This window comes from Anabrus simplex, chromosome 1 (genome assembly GCF_040414725.1).
Source record: "Anabrus simplex isolate iqAnaSimp1 chromosome 1, ASM4041472v1, whole genome shotgun sequence".
Classification (NCBI taxonomy): domain Eukaryota; kingdom Metazoa; phylum Arthropoda; class Insecta; order Orthoptera; family Tettigoniidae; genus Anabrus; species Anabrus simplex.
Genome location: NC_090265.1, coordinates 1,249,452,534 through 1,249,465,591, shown reverse-complemented (window position 1 = coordinate 1,249,465,591; position 13,058 = coordinate 1,249,452,534). Strand labels below are relative to the sequence as shown.

The 13,058-nt window shown below is 37.3% G+C and overlaps 1 protein-coding gene across 2 annotated transcripts in view; it reads left to right on the top strand.

Annotated features, from left to right (window-relative positions):
- The first annotated feature begins 387 nt into the window (after window positions 1-387).
- Window positions 388-13,058, top strand: part of LOC136877993 (alanine--glyoxylate aminotransferase) — a 127,804-nt gene continuing 115,133 nt past the window's right edge. For both annotated transcript variants that reach the window (XM_067152050.2, XM_067152049.2), the window contains exon 1: window positions 388-571. In XM_067152050.2, coding sequence (XP_067008151.1) covers window positions 416-571 — 156 coding nt within the window. In that variant the 5' untranslated portion in view covers window positions 388-415. The remainder of the gene's footprint in view (window positions 572-13,058) is intronic.

Below are 13,058 nucleotides of genomic sequence, written 5' to 3'. Positions count from 1 at the left end.
TTTGTCTTGTCATATGCAAGGAAGATACAGTATTACCTTAAACTACGTCTTTTTCTTTCTAGCCTCTAAACATTTCTATTCCAACCTGTGTTACAAATCATGCTACACTTTGATATCAATCTGTATTGACCTGTTGTAGAATCATCTGGAGAAACAAAATACACAAAGGATTGTAATGCGAGTATTAAAAAAACCTACCTCTCTGGCTAAATATGTTTAGTCATATTGTCTCCTTGAGGTCAAAATGTTTTATCATGAGTGGATTACATAAATGATTTAGTTGTTTACTCATTCTCATGCAAAGTACCTATTGTGCCCTGATAAGGACACCAGCTGATAATCTTTGAAGGTTGAATATATAGCACAATTTCATTCTCTGTCAGCCTCTGCACCAGTAAGCAACAGGATACCAGCTATGAAGGTTGAAATAGCAAAACCTAGTTCTTTTCTGAAGCCTTTATATGTGCCCCAATACACAATGCTGGGGCCAGGCCCTACCAACTGTCACCCAAGGGTGATGCATGCGATGAGTTTACCTATGATCAGTCCGATTCATGATGAAGCATATCAAGTAAGTTAAAGGCCAATTTCTTATGAACTATTAAAGTTATAAATTGCAGTAAGTTGAGAAGTAACAAATTAACTGGCTGACATAAATACAAAATTTAAAAATAAAGGATCAGATATTTTAGATTCTTAAAGAGTTTTGAATTTTTGTGTGCAATTACTCGGTTTGGCTCTTTATCTATGTTTCCAAGTTGTTATTTAGATATGTGGATTTATATTTTTAGGTTTTGATAGAATGGAACAGTGTTACATACACTGTTTATCTAAATACCAGTTTGGTCTGTCTACTTCTGTTTAAATGTGATGTTGTAACCGACAGACTATTCTTATTATTGAAATGAATGTTGTAATAATCGATGGTTGAATTCCTTTAGCATGCTACAGACATTCTTTCAGCTTTTACTGTCTTTTTGCATGATTGCTGCATTTGATGAGCTCCCTCTATTTCTCTCTGTCCAATGCTCACGGCTCAGAGATCAATTCCCTCCACCTTCTTCTGGGTCTCCCTCTCTTTTGTTTACCTCCAGTCTCGATCTTCATCACCATCCTACCCACGTAATCATCCTCTCTTCTCATGACATGGCCAAACCATTGCAATTGTAGCTGAGACCTCTCTTTCTTTCCTAGTATTTTTCCCATCAATTAGGGACCAACGTTCAGCTACATTTTTGCCATTTGGCCCTGTCTAGGACGCCTCAAGGGTTGAGGTCCGCAGCATGCATATCTTCCATGATGCTGTCCATCCACTGCTTTGGCTTTCTCCCCTGTGGTAGGCGCCCATCTGGGTCAAGCTGAAGGTCTTTTTATTACTGAATTTTCATTGCTTCGCACAACATGGCTCTACCACTGGAGTCAAGCTTAGTCCTAGGCAGAGAGAAATAGTATGGAGTTGATGTGATAAATGCCAGAAGATCACAAGGATTGTGTAGTGCCAGTTGTAGTCGTGATACATGTACAGCAAATGTGAGCACCGGCCAACTGCTGACCCTGATCTTCCTGCTCATAAAGAGATCCCTACTGTCACTAGGAAGAGGCTTCAATCCTGCTGCCCTCTGCTACAAACCAAACAATGGAACCAGTGTAACAGACTGATGGTAAAAAGTATGGAAGACTACTGCTACCCAGAGCAACTCAGTCTGCATTTTTTCTCAATTGGGCCACCAGGTTTTGGAGAACATCGGAAGATCCGGTCCTCCCTCAACAAAATATGAACAAACTGTGGAAAATGTGTTGACTCTTTGTTTAAATGAGGTGTGACATTTTCAGCTGGCTGTAATTGTGGTGCTGAATGTTAGACTGTTCAGCATATCATCCAGATGTGGCCAGTACAAGTGTTTCCTTGTGAACCAAAAGAATTTCTGCATTGCATGTAAGCTTTGGGAAGGCATTCTTTCTGTTTATATTAGACCATGTTCGTGAAATTAATAACTGGTTTGATAGAAGACAGTTCAGGTTTAGGAAAGGTTATTCCACTGAAGCTCAACTTGTAGGATTCCAGGAAGATATAGCAGACATCTTGGAATCAGGAGAACAAAAGGACTGTATCGCGATTGACCTGTCTAAAGAATTTGATAGGGTGGATCATGGGAGACTACTGGCAAAAATGAGTGCAACTGGACTAGACAAAAGAGTGACTGAATGGGTTGCTATATTTCTAGAAAACAGATCTCAGAGAATTAGATTAGGCAAAGCTTTATCTGACCTTGTAATAATTAAGAGGGGAATTCCTCAAGGCAGTATTATTGGACCTTAATGTTTTCTTATATATATATAAACTAGCAAGATACCCGTGCTTCGCTACGGTATTATACGAAATTTATAATTGAATGCTTATTGTTTTATATATAATCCGCCAAATTCCGCGATCTGACTGGTTATCTGAGAGAATCAGCCAAAATTCGCGATCTGACTCGTTTTCTAATAGATTACGGCAAGTTTCCTCCCATTTTTCAATCTTTCTTTCAAGCAATCGATTTCGTACTTCCAGGGCTAGGTCCAGGTATTCCAGCCGGTCAGTTGGGTCCCTAAATCTTTGCCTTCTTTTCCTATAAGAATTTTTAATATGGATCAAATCCTTGAGGAGATCCGGCGTGGTGTCCTCTTGGGTGCCTTGGCGGTACTGAACTCGTGGCTGGACTGCGTTCTTAGTTATTACCCGTCCAGGACCCGTTTCCAGCGCGGTCTGCACATTTGACGACGGTCCAGAACATTATTATTATTATTATTATTATTATTATTATTATTATTATTATTATTATTATTATTATTATTATTGATGTTCTGGACTCCACAGCAAGATGCAAGACCGCTACTTGGCGGTAAATTACATCTGCTGCCACTGTCATTGTTAACAATGTGACCAGCACCATTGTCGCGCGTAGCCAAGTGTGCGGGATTTCTGGTGATACGAATGACATATTCCGTGCATTGTTGACCTTATTATAGAGGTGAACAATTGGACGATCAATATCATTCCTATCGTTTATTTGAAAGGTGTTTAAATTTTTATTTATAGCCTATGCCAGGAGAATGTACTGTAATCTAAGAACGTTCTCCGAAGAAAAATATGGCTCTTGAAAACGAACCCAAGAAAGATAAAAAAATGATCGGTTTATGATCAGAATAAGTACATCGGAAATCTACAGCCTGTTTCCAGTCATTCGACAGGGTCAGGAATGGAATGAATAAAGCCCCTATCTGGCGGCGGCAATAGGAATTGTGCCGGCTGCCGAAACCTTTCGCACTCCTCTGGGGCAATGGATAATGAATGACAAATGAAATGAAATGATATTGGACAGTGTTGCTGGAATGAATGATGACAGGGAAAGCCGGAGTATCCGGAGAAAACCCTGTCCCGCCTCCGTTTTGTCCAGCACGAATGTCTCATGGAGTGACCAGGATTTGAACCACATAACCCAGCTGTGAGAGGCAGGCGCGCTGCCACCTGAGCAACGGAGGCTCCTTATAAGTACATTATAAACAGTAAAATCAACTATTGTCACCTCCTTTTACACCCCACCGCCGTTAAGTTTATTTACTCCCCGTCCCCCCCCCCCGTCCCCGCAAAAAATAACAGAAAGGCATGTTTCTTTATGTTTAAAGGAGATTCCAAACACCAATGTTCATGTCAATTACCTTCAGTTTTGAGATATAAGTATCGCCATAAAACTAATTCACTTTTTCACTTCCTTTCACACTCCTCCCCTCCCCCCCCCCATTGAATTTGCAAAAAGCGTTTTTCTTTGTTTCTTGAGGAGATCCAAATACCAATTTTCACGTCTGTAACAACTTTAGTTTTTATTAGACGTAAGTATTCTCATACAATTAAGTCAATTAATTTTTCAATTCTTTCACCACCACCCCCCCCCCCCCGCTTCATTGGATTTTTCGAGAATACGTGTTTCTTTACTTTAAAGCAGAATCCAAATATAAAATTTCACGTCTGTAACTTCTTTATTTTTGAGATATCAGTAGCTTAATTAAAATAATGGCATTCAACCCATTATTCACCCTTTTATACCCCTCCTATTGGGATTTTTCGAAAACAAAAAAATACATGTTTCTTTATTTTTAAAGGAGGTTTTAAATACAAAATTTTACATCTGTAAACTTTTCAAGTTTTAAGATGTAGATACACCCATTTTAAAAATCACCCCCTTTTCACACCCCCCATATTTGGATTTTCCAAAAACGAAAAAATTCCTGTTTCTTTATTTTTAAAACAGATCCCAAATACCAACTTTCAGGGCTGTAATATCTTCAGGTTCTGAAATAAAAGTAGCCTCATTAAAGGCGTTCAACCCATTTTTCACCCTTTTCCACCCTTGTTACAGTATAAGGATTTTCCGAAAACAAAAAGGTACGTGTATCTTTATTTCTGAGGGAGATTCTAAATACCAATTTTTACATCTATAAAGGTTTTGAGATATAAATACACTCATTTTAAAAATTCACCCCCTTTTCACCCCCCATTAATTGGATTTTCCAAAAATAAAAAAATACGTGTTTCTTTATTTTTAAAGGAGATCCCAAACACCAATTTTCAGGTCTGTAATATCTTAAGTTTCTGAGATATAAGTATCCTCTTGAAAGGCATTTAACCCGTTTTTCCCCCGTTTTCACCCCTCCTAATGGGATATTCCGAAAACAAAAAAATACGTGTTTCTTTATTTTTAATGAAGATTCTAAATACCAATTTTTACATCTGTAAACTTCCAAAGTTTTGAGATATAGATACACTCATTTTAAAAATTCACCCCCTTTTCACCCTCCCATTAATTGGATTTTCCAAAAATAAAAAAATACGTGTTTCTTTATTTTTAGAAGAGATCAAAAGTACAAATTTTCAGGTCTGTAATATGTTCAGTTTCTGAGATATAAGTACCGGTATCCTGATTAAAGGCATTCAACCCCTTTATCACCTTTTTTCACCCCTCCTATTGGGTTTTCTGAAAACAAAAAAATACGTGTTTCCTTATTTTTAAAGACGATTTTAAATACTAATTTTTACATCTGTAAACCATTAAAGTTTTGAGATATAGATACAATCATTTTAAAATTTCACCCCCCTTTTCACCCCCTTAGCGATGGAATATCCAAAAATCCTCTCTTAGCGAGCACCTACATCTTAATATGAATGTATCCCCAAAATTTCATTTCATTATGTCCGGTAGTTTTGGCTCGGCGATGATGAATCAGTCAGTCAGTCAGTCAGTCAGTCAGGACAAGTTATTTTATATATATAGATGATATGAGTAAAGAAGTGGAATCAGAGATAAGCCTTTTTGCGGATGATGTTATTCTGTATAGAGTATTAAATAAGTTACAAGATTGTAAGCAACTGCAAAATGACCTCGATAATGTTGTGAGATGGACAGTAGGCAATGGTATAATGATAAATGGGGTTAAAAGTCAGGTTGTGAGTTTCACAAATAGGAGAAGTCCTCTCTGTTTTAATTACTGCATTGATGGGGTGAAAGTTCTTTTTGGGGATCATTGCAAGTATCTAGGTGTTAATATAAGGAAAGTTCTTCATTGGGGTAATCACATAAATGGAATTGTAAATAAAGGGTGCAGATCTCTGCACATGGTTATGAGGGTGTTTAGGGGTTGTAGTAAGGATGTAAAGGAGAGAACATATAAGTCTCTGGTAAGACCCCAACTAGAGTATGGTTTCAGTGTATGGGACCCTCATCAGAATTACTTGATTCATGAACTGGAAAAAAATCCAAAGAAAGGCATCTCAATTTTTTTCTGGGTGATTTCCGACAAAAGAGTAGTACAAAAATGTTACAAAGTTTGGGCTGGAAAGACTTGGGAGAAAGAGGACAAGCTACTCGACTAAGTGGTATGTCTCACTAAGGTTACAAAAGGAGTATTTCATTACCCCACCTACTCAATACAATTAATTCCATGGTTATGTGGTTAAATGAACATAGAAATTACTAGATTTAAAGGGACATGTTTTGCTCTTCTTTTATTGGGCATCATCAGCCTTATTTAATCTTAAAACATGCTTTGGTTTGAGGACATTATCACTTATAAAAATTGAACTGTTGATTTCTTAAAAGTATTGACACTGTGGAATAGTTATTATACAAATAAAGATATTGAGTCATAACATATACAACACATGCTAAAATTACTTTAACCTTCCGTCGGTCACAACTGATCTGACAGGCACAGGCTGGAGTCACTGGTCGCTACCGCTCCAATACGCGGACCTACAATTCTCATCCTCTGACTAGCCTCGCTCCTTGCTACGTTCGTTAGTCATGTGACAGGCAATCTGTGTTCGCTCGCTCCATAAGCCGGAAGTGTTCCAACTGATCTAGTAGATCATTGCGACTGTTCCCGTTGCGATTGGTGTTTCAAAGAGATGCAAACAATTGTTGTTCTGTAAGTAGTTAAATTATTTGTTTACCCTAAATTTGGTGTAATTTCCCGTGTAAGCATGTAGATAGTGCAATATAAGCCCGGTGCCTCACAGGCACATTGCGACTACTTACGCCCCAATTTCTCTTTATTTTAGATTTACCATAGATTATGGCCAGTAGGAAGGAATATTTTAACTTAGACAGAGCAGAAGATGTGGAGGATGTCCAATGACTGTTGCTGGATGAAGATGATGATGCGTTACATGAGAATTTTGAAGACGAAAGTGACGCAAACAGTGACGATCTTCTGGAATCAAGAGATGGTGACTCGGAAACAGAACAAGAAGATGACAACGGTGATGCTGATGAATAAGGAGCATTAGAGGCCAGTGCTGATTATTAAGAAGGGAAAGACAAGACAAAGTGGTGCACGGTGCCAACATCCCAATGGGTCCACGCCAGGAAGTACAATCTCGTACGACATCTACCTGGAGTTCTACGACAAGCAAGGCAAGCTAAATCACCGCTTGACTCTTGGCAGTGTTTACTTACGGAGGAAATAATAGATACTGTTGTAACTTACACAAATCAATATGTGGACTACGTGAAAAAAAATTTTACTCGTGAAATGGATGCTGAACTTACAGACCAGATAGAGATAAAAGCATTCTTTGGCCTATTGTACTTGCCAGGATCTTGCAGAGGGAATAGGCAGAGCCTTGAAGATCTCTGGGGCACTGATGGAGATGGTATAGAAAAGTTTGCACTGGTAATGAGCCTCAGGAGATTTAAGTTCTTGATTCATTGTTTAAGATTTGACGACCGCCAAACCCGTGAAGAAAGAAAGGAACATGATCGACTAGCGTCTGTTCGAAATATTTTTACACGGTTTGTGGAGAACTGCATGAAATCATATAGTTTGGGTGAAAATGTAACTTCAGATGAAAAGGTGGAAGAAAACATTTTTATTTCTTGTGTTGTCACCATGTGTAGTATCACATAAATGCTAATGCTCTTTGATTACTGCCCACTTAAATGACATGGATTTTCTTTTGAGTCGAAAATATTACTGTTCTTGCAGAATCCTTACTGAAGAATGTATGACCTGTTTAGCCCTGTTTATGATATTTCCCATGTTTGTTGTTATTGCTGAGACGTATGAACATAGTTTCTGCCAACATAAGATTTTGTCAGCGATTAAACTTCTAAATACTGCAAAGATACCTAAAATTTTGAAGAAAATAGTTGGTTATAAAATGCGGCTTATTTTGGGATCAGAATTTCGCTAAACCAGTTTTAACTGACTGAAACACATCTATATCACATAAGGAGTACTTCACAGCTGCCCACTTGAACTTCTCGAAACTTATACGTAGGGGGATCTCTCAGGCTCATTGCAACCTGCCTTGAAACTTTATATATTGCGACCGACGGAAGGTTAAACAATTTAAAATGTTCATCTAAAAAGAAAAGAATTTTGTGTCATATTAATTCTAAAAATAACACATGTCCAACACTGAGATAGATCCTCTTCGTAAATAGTTTGAACATACGCATCGCTTGGGGATCGGATTATTGAACCCAAGACTTCTGTATACAATAATGGTATGACAAAATGCAAAAGCTGAGGCTGAATTCTATTTTTTATGAAAAACACAGGAACTAAAAATACTTGACCAGAAAGAAGGCAAATGGGTTAAAATTATCTTATCATGTTGAGTAAATAAAAATCATCGTAAGATGATGAAAGCAAGAAGACATTGATATGTTGGTTAAAGTCGCTCCTGAGATTAATTTATCATAGTATTTGACGGGTTTATTTGACAGTCTTATGAAACTGTGGTCCCTCTTGAAGTTGTAGATGCCGGGCTGAGGGGCTCAGACGGTTAAGGCGCTGGCTTTCTAACCCCAACTTGACAGGTTCAATCCTCGCTCAGTCCGGTGATATTTGAAGGTGCTCAAATATGTCAGCCTCGTGTTGGTAGATTTACTGGCACGTAAAAGAACACCTGCGGGACTAAATTTCAGCACCTCGGCATCTCTGAAAACCGTTAAAGAGTAGTTAGTGGGACGTAAAACAAATAACAGTATAGTAGTAGAAGTTGTAGACATCCAAGGAAAAGGACGTGGTTACTTTGTAATGAAACAAAAACAAGCTTGACGGTGTGTGATTAGATCGTGTGTGAAACCCTAAGAGTTAATTGCTATGTAAAATGGATAAAATTAATAATAATAACAATAGATATTCAGGTTGAGGAGCCTACAGATTAACATGTTCTCAGTGTGGAATTTCGTATGTTGGACAGACTGGATGAAGCTTTTATATAAGGTACATGGAACACTTCAGTGCAGAAAAACACAATAAATATTCTGCAGTGAGCACGCACATGAAGGAAACTGGTCACCATTTCACTTCTATTGGAAAGGATCTCACAATAATCAGGAATACAAGCAAAGGTAAACTTTTAAATGAATTAGAGAATATATATATATTTTCTGGAAAAGACATATAATAAAGATCGAAATCCTAATGATGACACATAAGTCAGAAGTCCCCTATATACTTTAATGCCTAAGTTATCAAAAACGGTCAACCCAAACCATAATAGAGTCCCACGAGTATTCAAATCCTTTGAATTCAAAACTCCCCTCTTATCACCAAATATTAAGCCTATACTTGCTCCTCCCAACAATCCCCCTTCCACATTAACATCGGCATGCAATGCTCCGCCTCCCTCCGCTTCCCCTCAGCATTCCTCACCACCTCTACCGCATCGATACAACACTAGGTGTAGGAACCCCAAACAGACTAACGCTTCTGATACATTAAGACGGCATAGTTTACGGCGAATGAGTAAGTATCAATGTCTACAACTTCAAGAGGGACCACATTTTCATAAGACTGTCAAGTAAACCCATCAAATACTATGATAAATTCATCTCAGCAGCGACTTTAACCAATATATCAATGTCTTCTTGCTTTCATCTTCTTACGATGATTTTTATTTACTCAACATGATAAGATAATTTTAACCCATTTGCCTTCATTCTGGCCAAGTACTTTTAGCTCCTGTGTTTTTCATAAAAAATAGAATTCAGCCTCAGCTTTTGCGTTTTGTCATACCATTATTGTTTACAGAAGTCTTGGGTTCAATAATCCGATCCCCAAGCGATGCGTATGTTCAAACGTTTTACGAAGAGGATCTATCTCAGTGTCGGACGAGTGTTATTTTTAGAATTAATATGACACAAAATTCTTTTCTTTTTAGATAAACATTTTAAATTGTTTAAAGTAATTTTAGCATGTGTTGTATATGTTATGACTCAATATCTTTATTTGTATAATAACTATTCCACAGTGTCAATACTTTTAAGAAATCAACAGTTCAATTTTTATAAGTGACTAGCAAGATACCCGTGCTTCGCTACGGTATTATACTGAAATTTATAATTGAATGCTTATTGTTTTATATATAATCAGCCGAAATTCGCGATCTGACTGGTTTTCTGAGAGAATCCACCAAATTTCGCGATCTGACTCGTTTTCTAATAGATTACGGCAAGTTTCCTCCCATTTTTCAATCTTCATTTCTAGGAATCGATATCGTACTTCCCGGGCTAGGTCCAGGTATTCCACCCGGTCAGTTGGGTCCCTAAATCATTGCCATCTTTTCCTATAAGCATTTTTAATATGGATCAAATCCTTGAGGAGATCCGGCGTGGTTTCGTCTTGGGTGCCTTGGCGGTACTGAACCCGCGGCCGGACTGCATTCTTAGTCATTACCCATCCAGGACCCGTTTCCAGCACGGTCCGCACATTTGGCGACGGTCCAGAACATTATTATTATTATTATTATTATTATTATTATTATTATTATTATTATTATTATTATTATTATTATTATTATTATTATAGATGTTCTGGACCCCATAGCAAGATGCAAGACCGCTACTTGGCGGTAAATTACATCTGCTGCCATTGTCATTGTTGACATTGTGACCAGCACCATTGTCGTGCGTAGGCAAGTGTGCGGGATTTCTGGCAATACGAATGACATACTTCCGTGTATTATTGACCTTATTATAGAGGTGAACAATTGGACGGTCAATCTCATTCCTATCGTTTATTTCAAAGGTGTTTACATTTTTATTTATATGCCAGGAGAATCTGCTGTAATCTAAGAACGTTCTCCGAAGAAAAAGATGGCTCTTGAAAACGAACCGAGGAAAGATTAAAAATGATCGGTTTATGATCAGAATAAGTACATCGAAAATCTACAGCCTGTTTCCAGTCATTCGACAGGGTCAGGAATGGAATGAATAAAGCCCCCATCTAGCGGCGACAATTGGAATTGTGCCGGCTGCCGAAGCCTGTCGCACTCTTCTGGGGCAATGGATAATGAATGACAAATGAAATTAAATGATATTGGACAGTGTGCTGGAATGAATGATGACAGGAAGAACCGGAGTATCCGGAGAAAATCTGTCTCGCCTCCATTTTGTCCAGCACGAATGTCACGTGGAGTGACCAGGATTTGAACCACGGAACTGAGCTGTGAGAGGCCGGCGCGCTGCCACCTGAGCAACGGAGGCACCTTATAAGTACATTATGAACAGTAAAATCAACTGGACTCACATCTTTTACACCCCACTGCTGTCAAGTTTATTTACCCTCACAAAAAATTAAAAGAAGGCATGTTTCTTTATGTTTAAAGGAGATTCCAAACACCAATGTTCACGTCTATTACCTTCAGCTTTGGGATATAAGTATCCCCATAAAAATAATTCACTTTATTTCACTCCTTTTCACACTCCTCGCCCCCAAGCGAATTTTCCGGCAAAAAAACTTGTTTCTTTAATAGTAAAGGATCTTCTAAATACCAATTATCATGACTCTAACTTCTTCAGTTTTTGATTTCTGTGTCCTCATGAAAGGAATTCAACTCCATTTTACTCCCGCCCCCCAAGATGATTTCCCCCCCCCCCCCCCCCAAAAACGCGTTTTTCTTTGTTTTTAAAGGAGATACAAATACCAATTTTCACGTCTGTAACAACTTTAGTTTTTATTAGATGAAAGTATTCTCATACAATTAAGTCAATTAATTTTTCAATTCTTTCACTTCCCCCCCAACCCTTCATTGGATTTTATGAGAATACGTGTTTCTTTACTTTCAAAGCAGATTTCAAATACTAAATTTCACGTCTGTAACATCTTCATTCTTGAGATATCAGTAGCCTAATTAAAATAATTCAACACTATTTTCAGACACTTTTACCCCCCCCCCCCCTTCCACCCAAGTGGTATTTCGGAAAACTAAAAATACACGTTTCTTGGTTTTTAATAGAGATAAAAAATACCATTTTTCACTTCTGTAACATGTTAAGTTTTTTGAAATATACTGTACAAATTCTCATTTTAAAATTTCACCCCCTTTTTAGTTCCCCTTAAATTGAGTTTCCAAAAACAAATCACCTATGTTTCTTTACATTTACAGGAGATTCCAAATACCACTTTTTACGTCTGTAACATTTTACGTTTCTCAGGTATTCTGTAAATATAATCTTTCAAAAAATTCACACCAATTTGTCACTCCTGTTTAACCGCCATTAATTGGATTTTCCAAAAACAAAAAAAAACCACGTGTTTCTTTATTTTTAAAGAAGATCCCATATACAAATTTTCAGTTCTGTAATATCTTCAGTTTCTGAGATATATGTATCCTCATTAAAGGCATTCAACCCATTATTCACCCTTTTACACCCCTCCTATTGGGATTTACAGAACACAAAAAAATACGTGTTCCTTTATTTTTAAAGGAGATTATAAATATCAATTTTTACATATGCAGACTTTTAAAGTTTTGAGATATAGATACAGACATTTTAAAAATTCACTCCCTTTTCACCCCTATTAATTGGATTTTCCAAAAACAAAAAAATTTGTATTTCTTTATTTTTAAAGGAGATCCCAAACACCAATTTTCAGGTCTGTAATATCTTCAGTTTCTGAGATATATGTATCCTCATTAAAGGCATTCAACCCGTTGTTCACCCCTTTTCATCCCTTTTGGGATTTTCCGAAAACAAAAAAATACGTGTTTCTTTATTTTAATGAAGATACTAAATACCAATTTTTACATCTTAAAACTTTCAAAATTTTGAGATATAGATACACTCATTTTAAAAATTCACCCCCCTTTTCACCCTCCCATTAATTGGATTTTCCGAAAACAAAAAAAATCGTGTTTCTTTATTTTTAAAAGAGAACAAAAGTACAAATTTTCAGGTCTGTAATATGTTCAGTTTCTGAGATATGAGTACTGGTATCCTGATTAAAGGCATTCAACCCCTTTTTCACCGTTTTTCACCCCTCCTATTGGGATTTTCTGAAAACAAAAAAAATACGTATTTCCTTATTTTTAAAGAAGATTCTAAATGCCAATTTTTACATCTGTAAACTTTTAAAGTTTTGAGATTTTAAAATGTTACCCCCCCCCCCCCCTTTTCACCCCCTTAGCGACTTAATATCCAAAAATTCTCGCTTAGTGAGCACCTACATGTTAATATGAATGTATCCCCAAAATTTCATTTCTGTATGTCCAGTAGTTTTGGCTC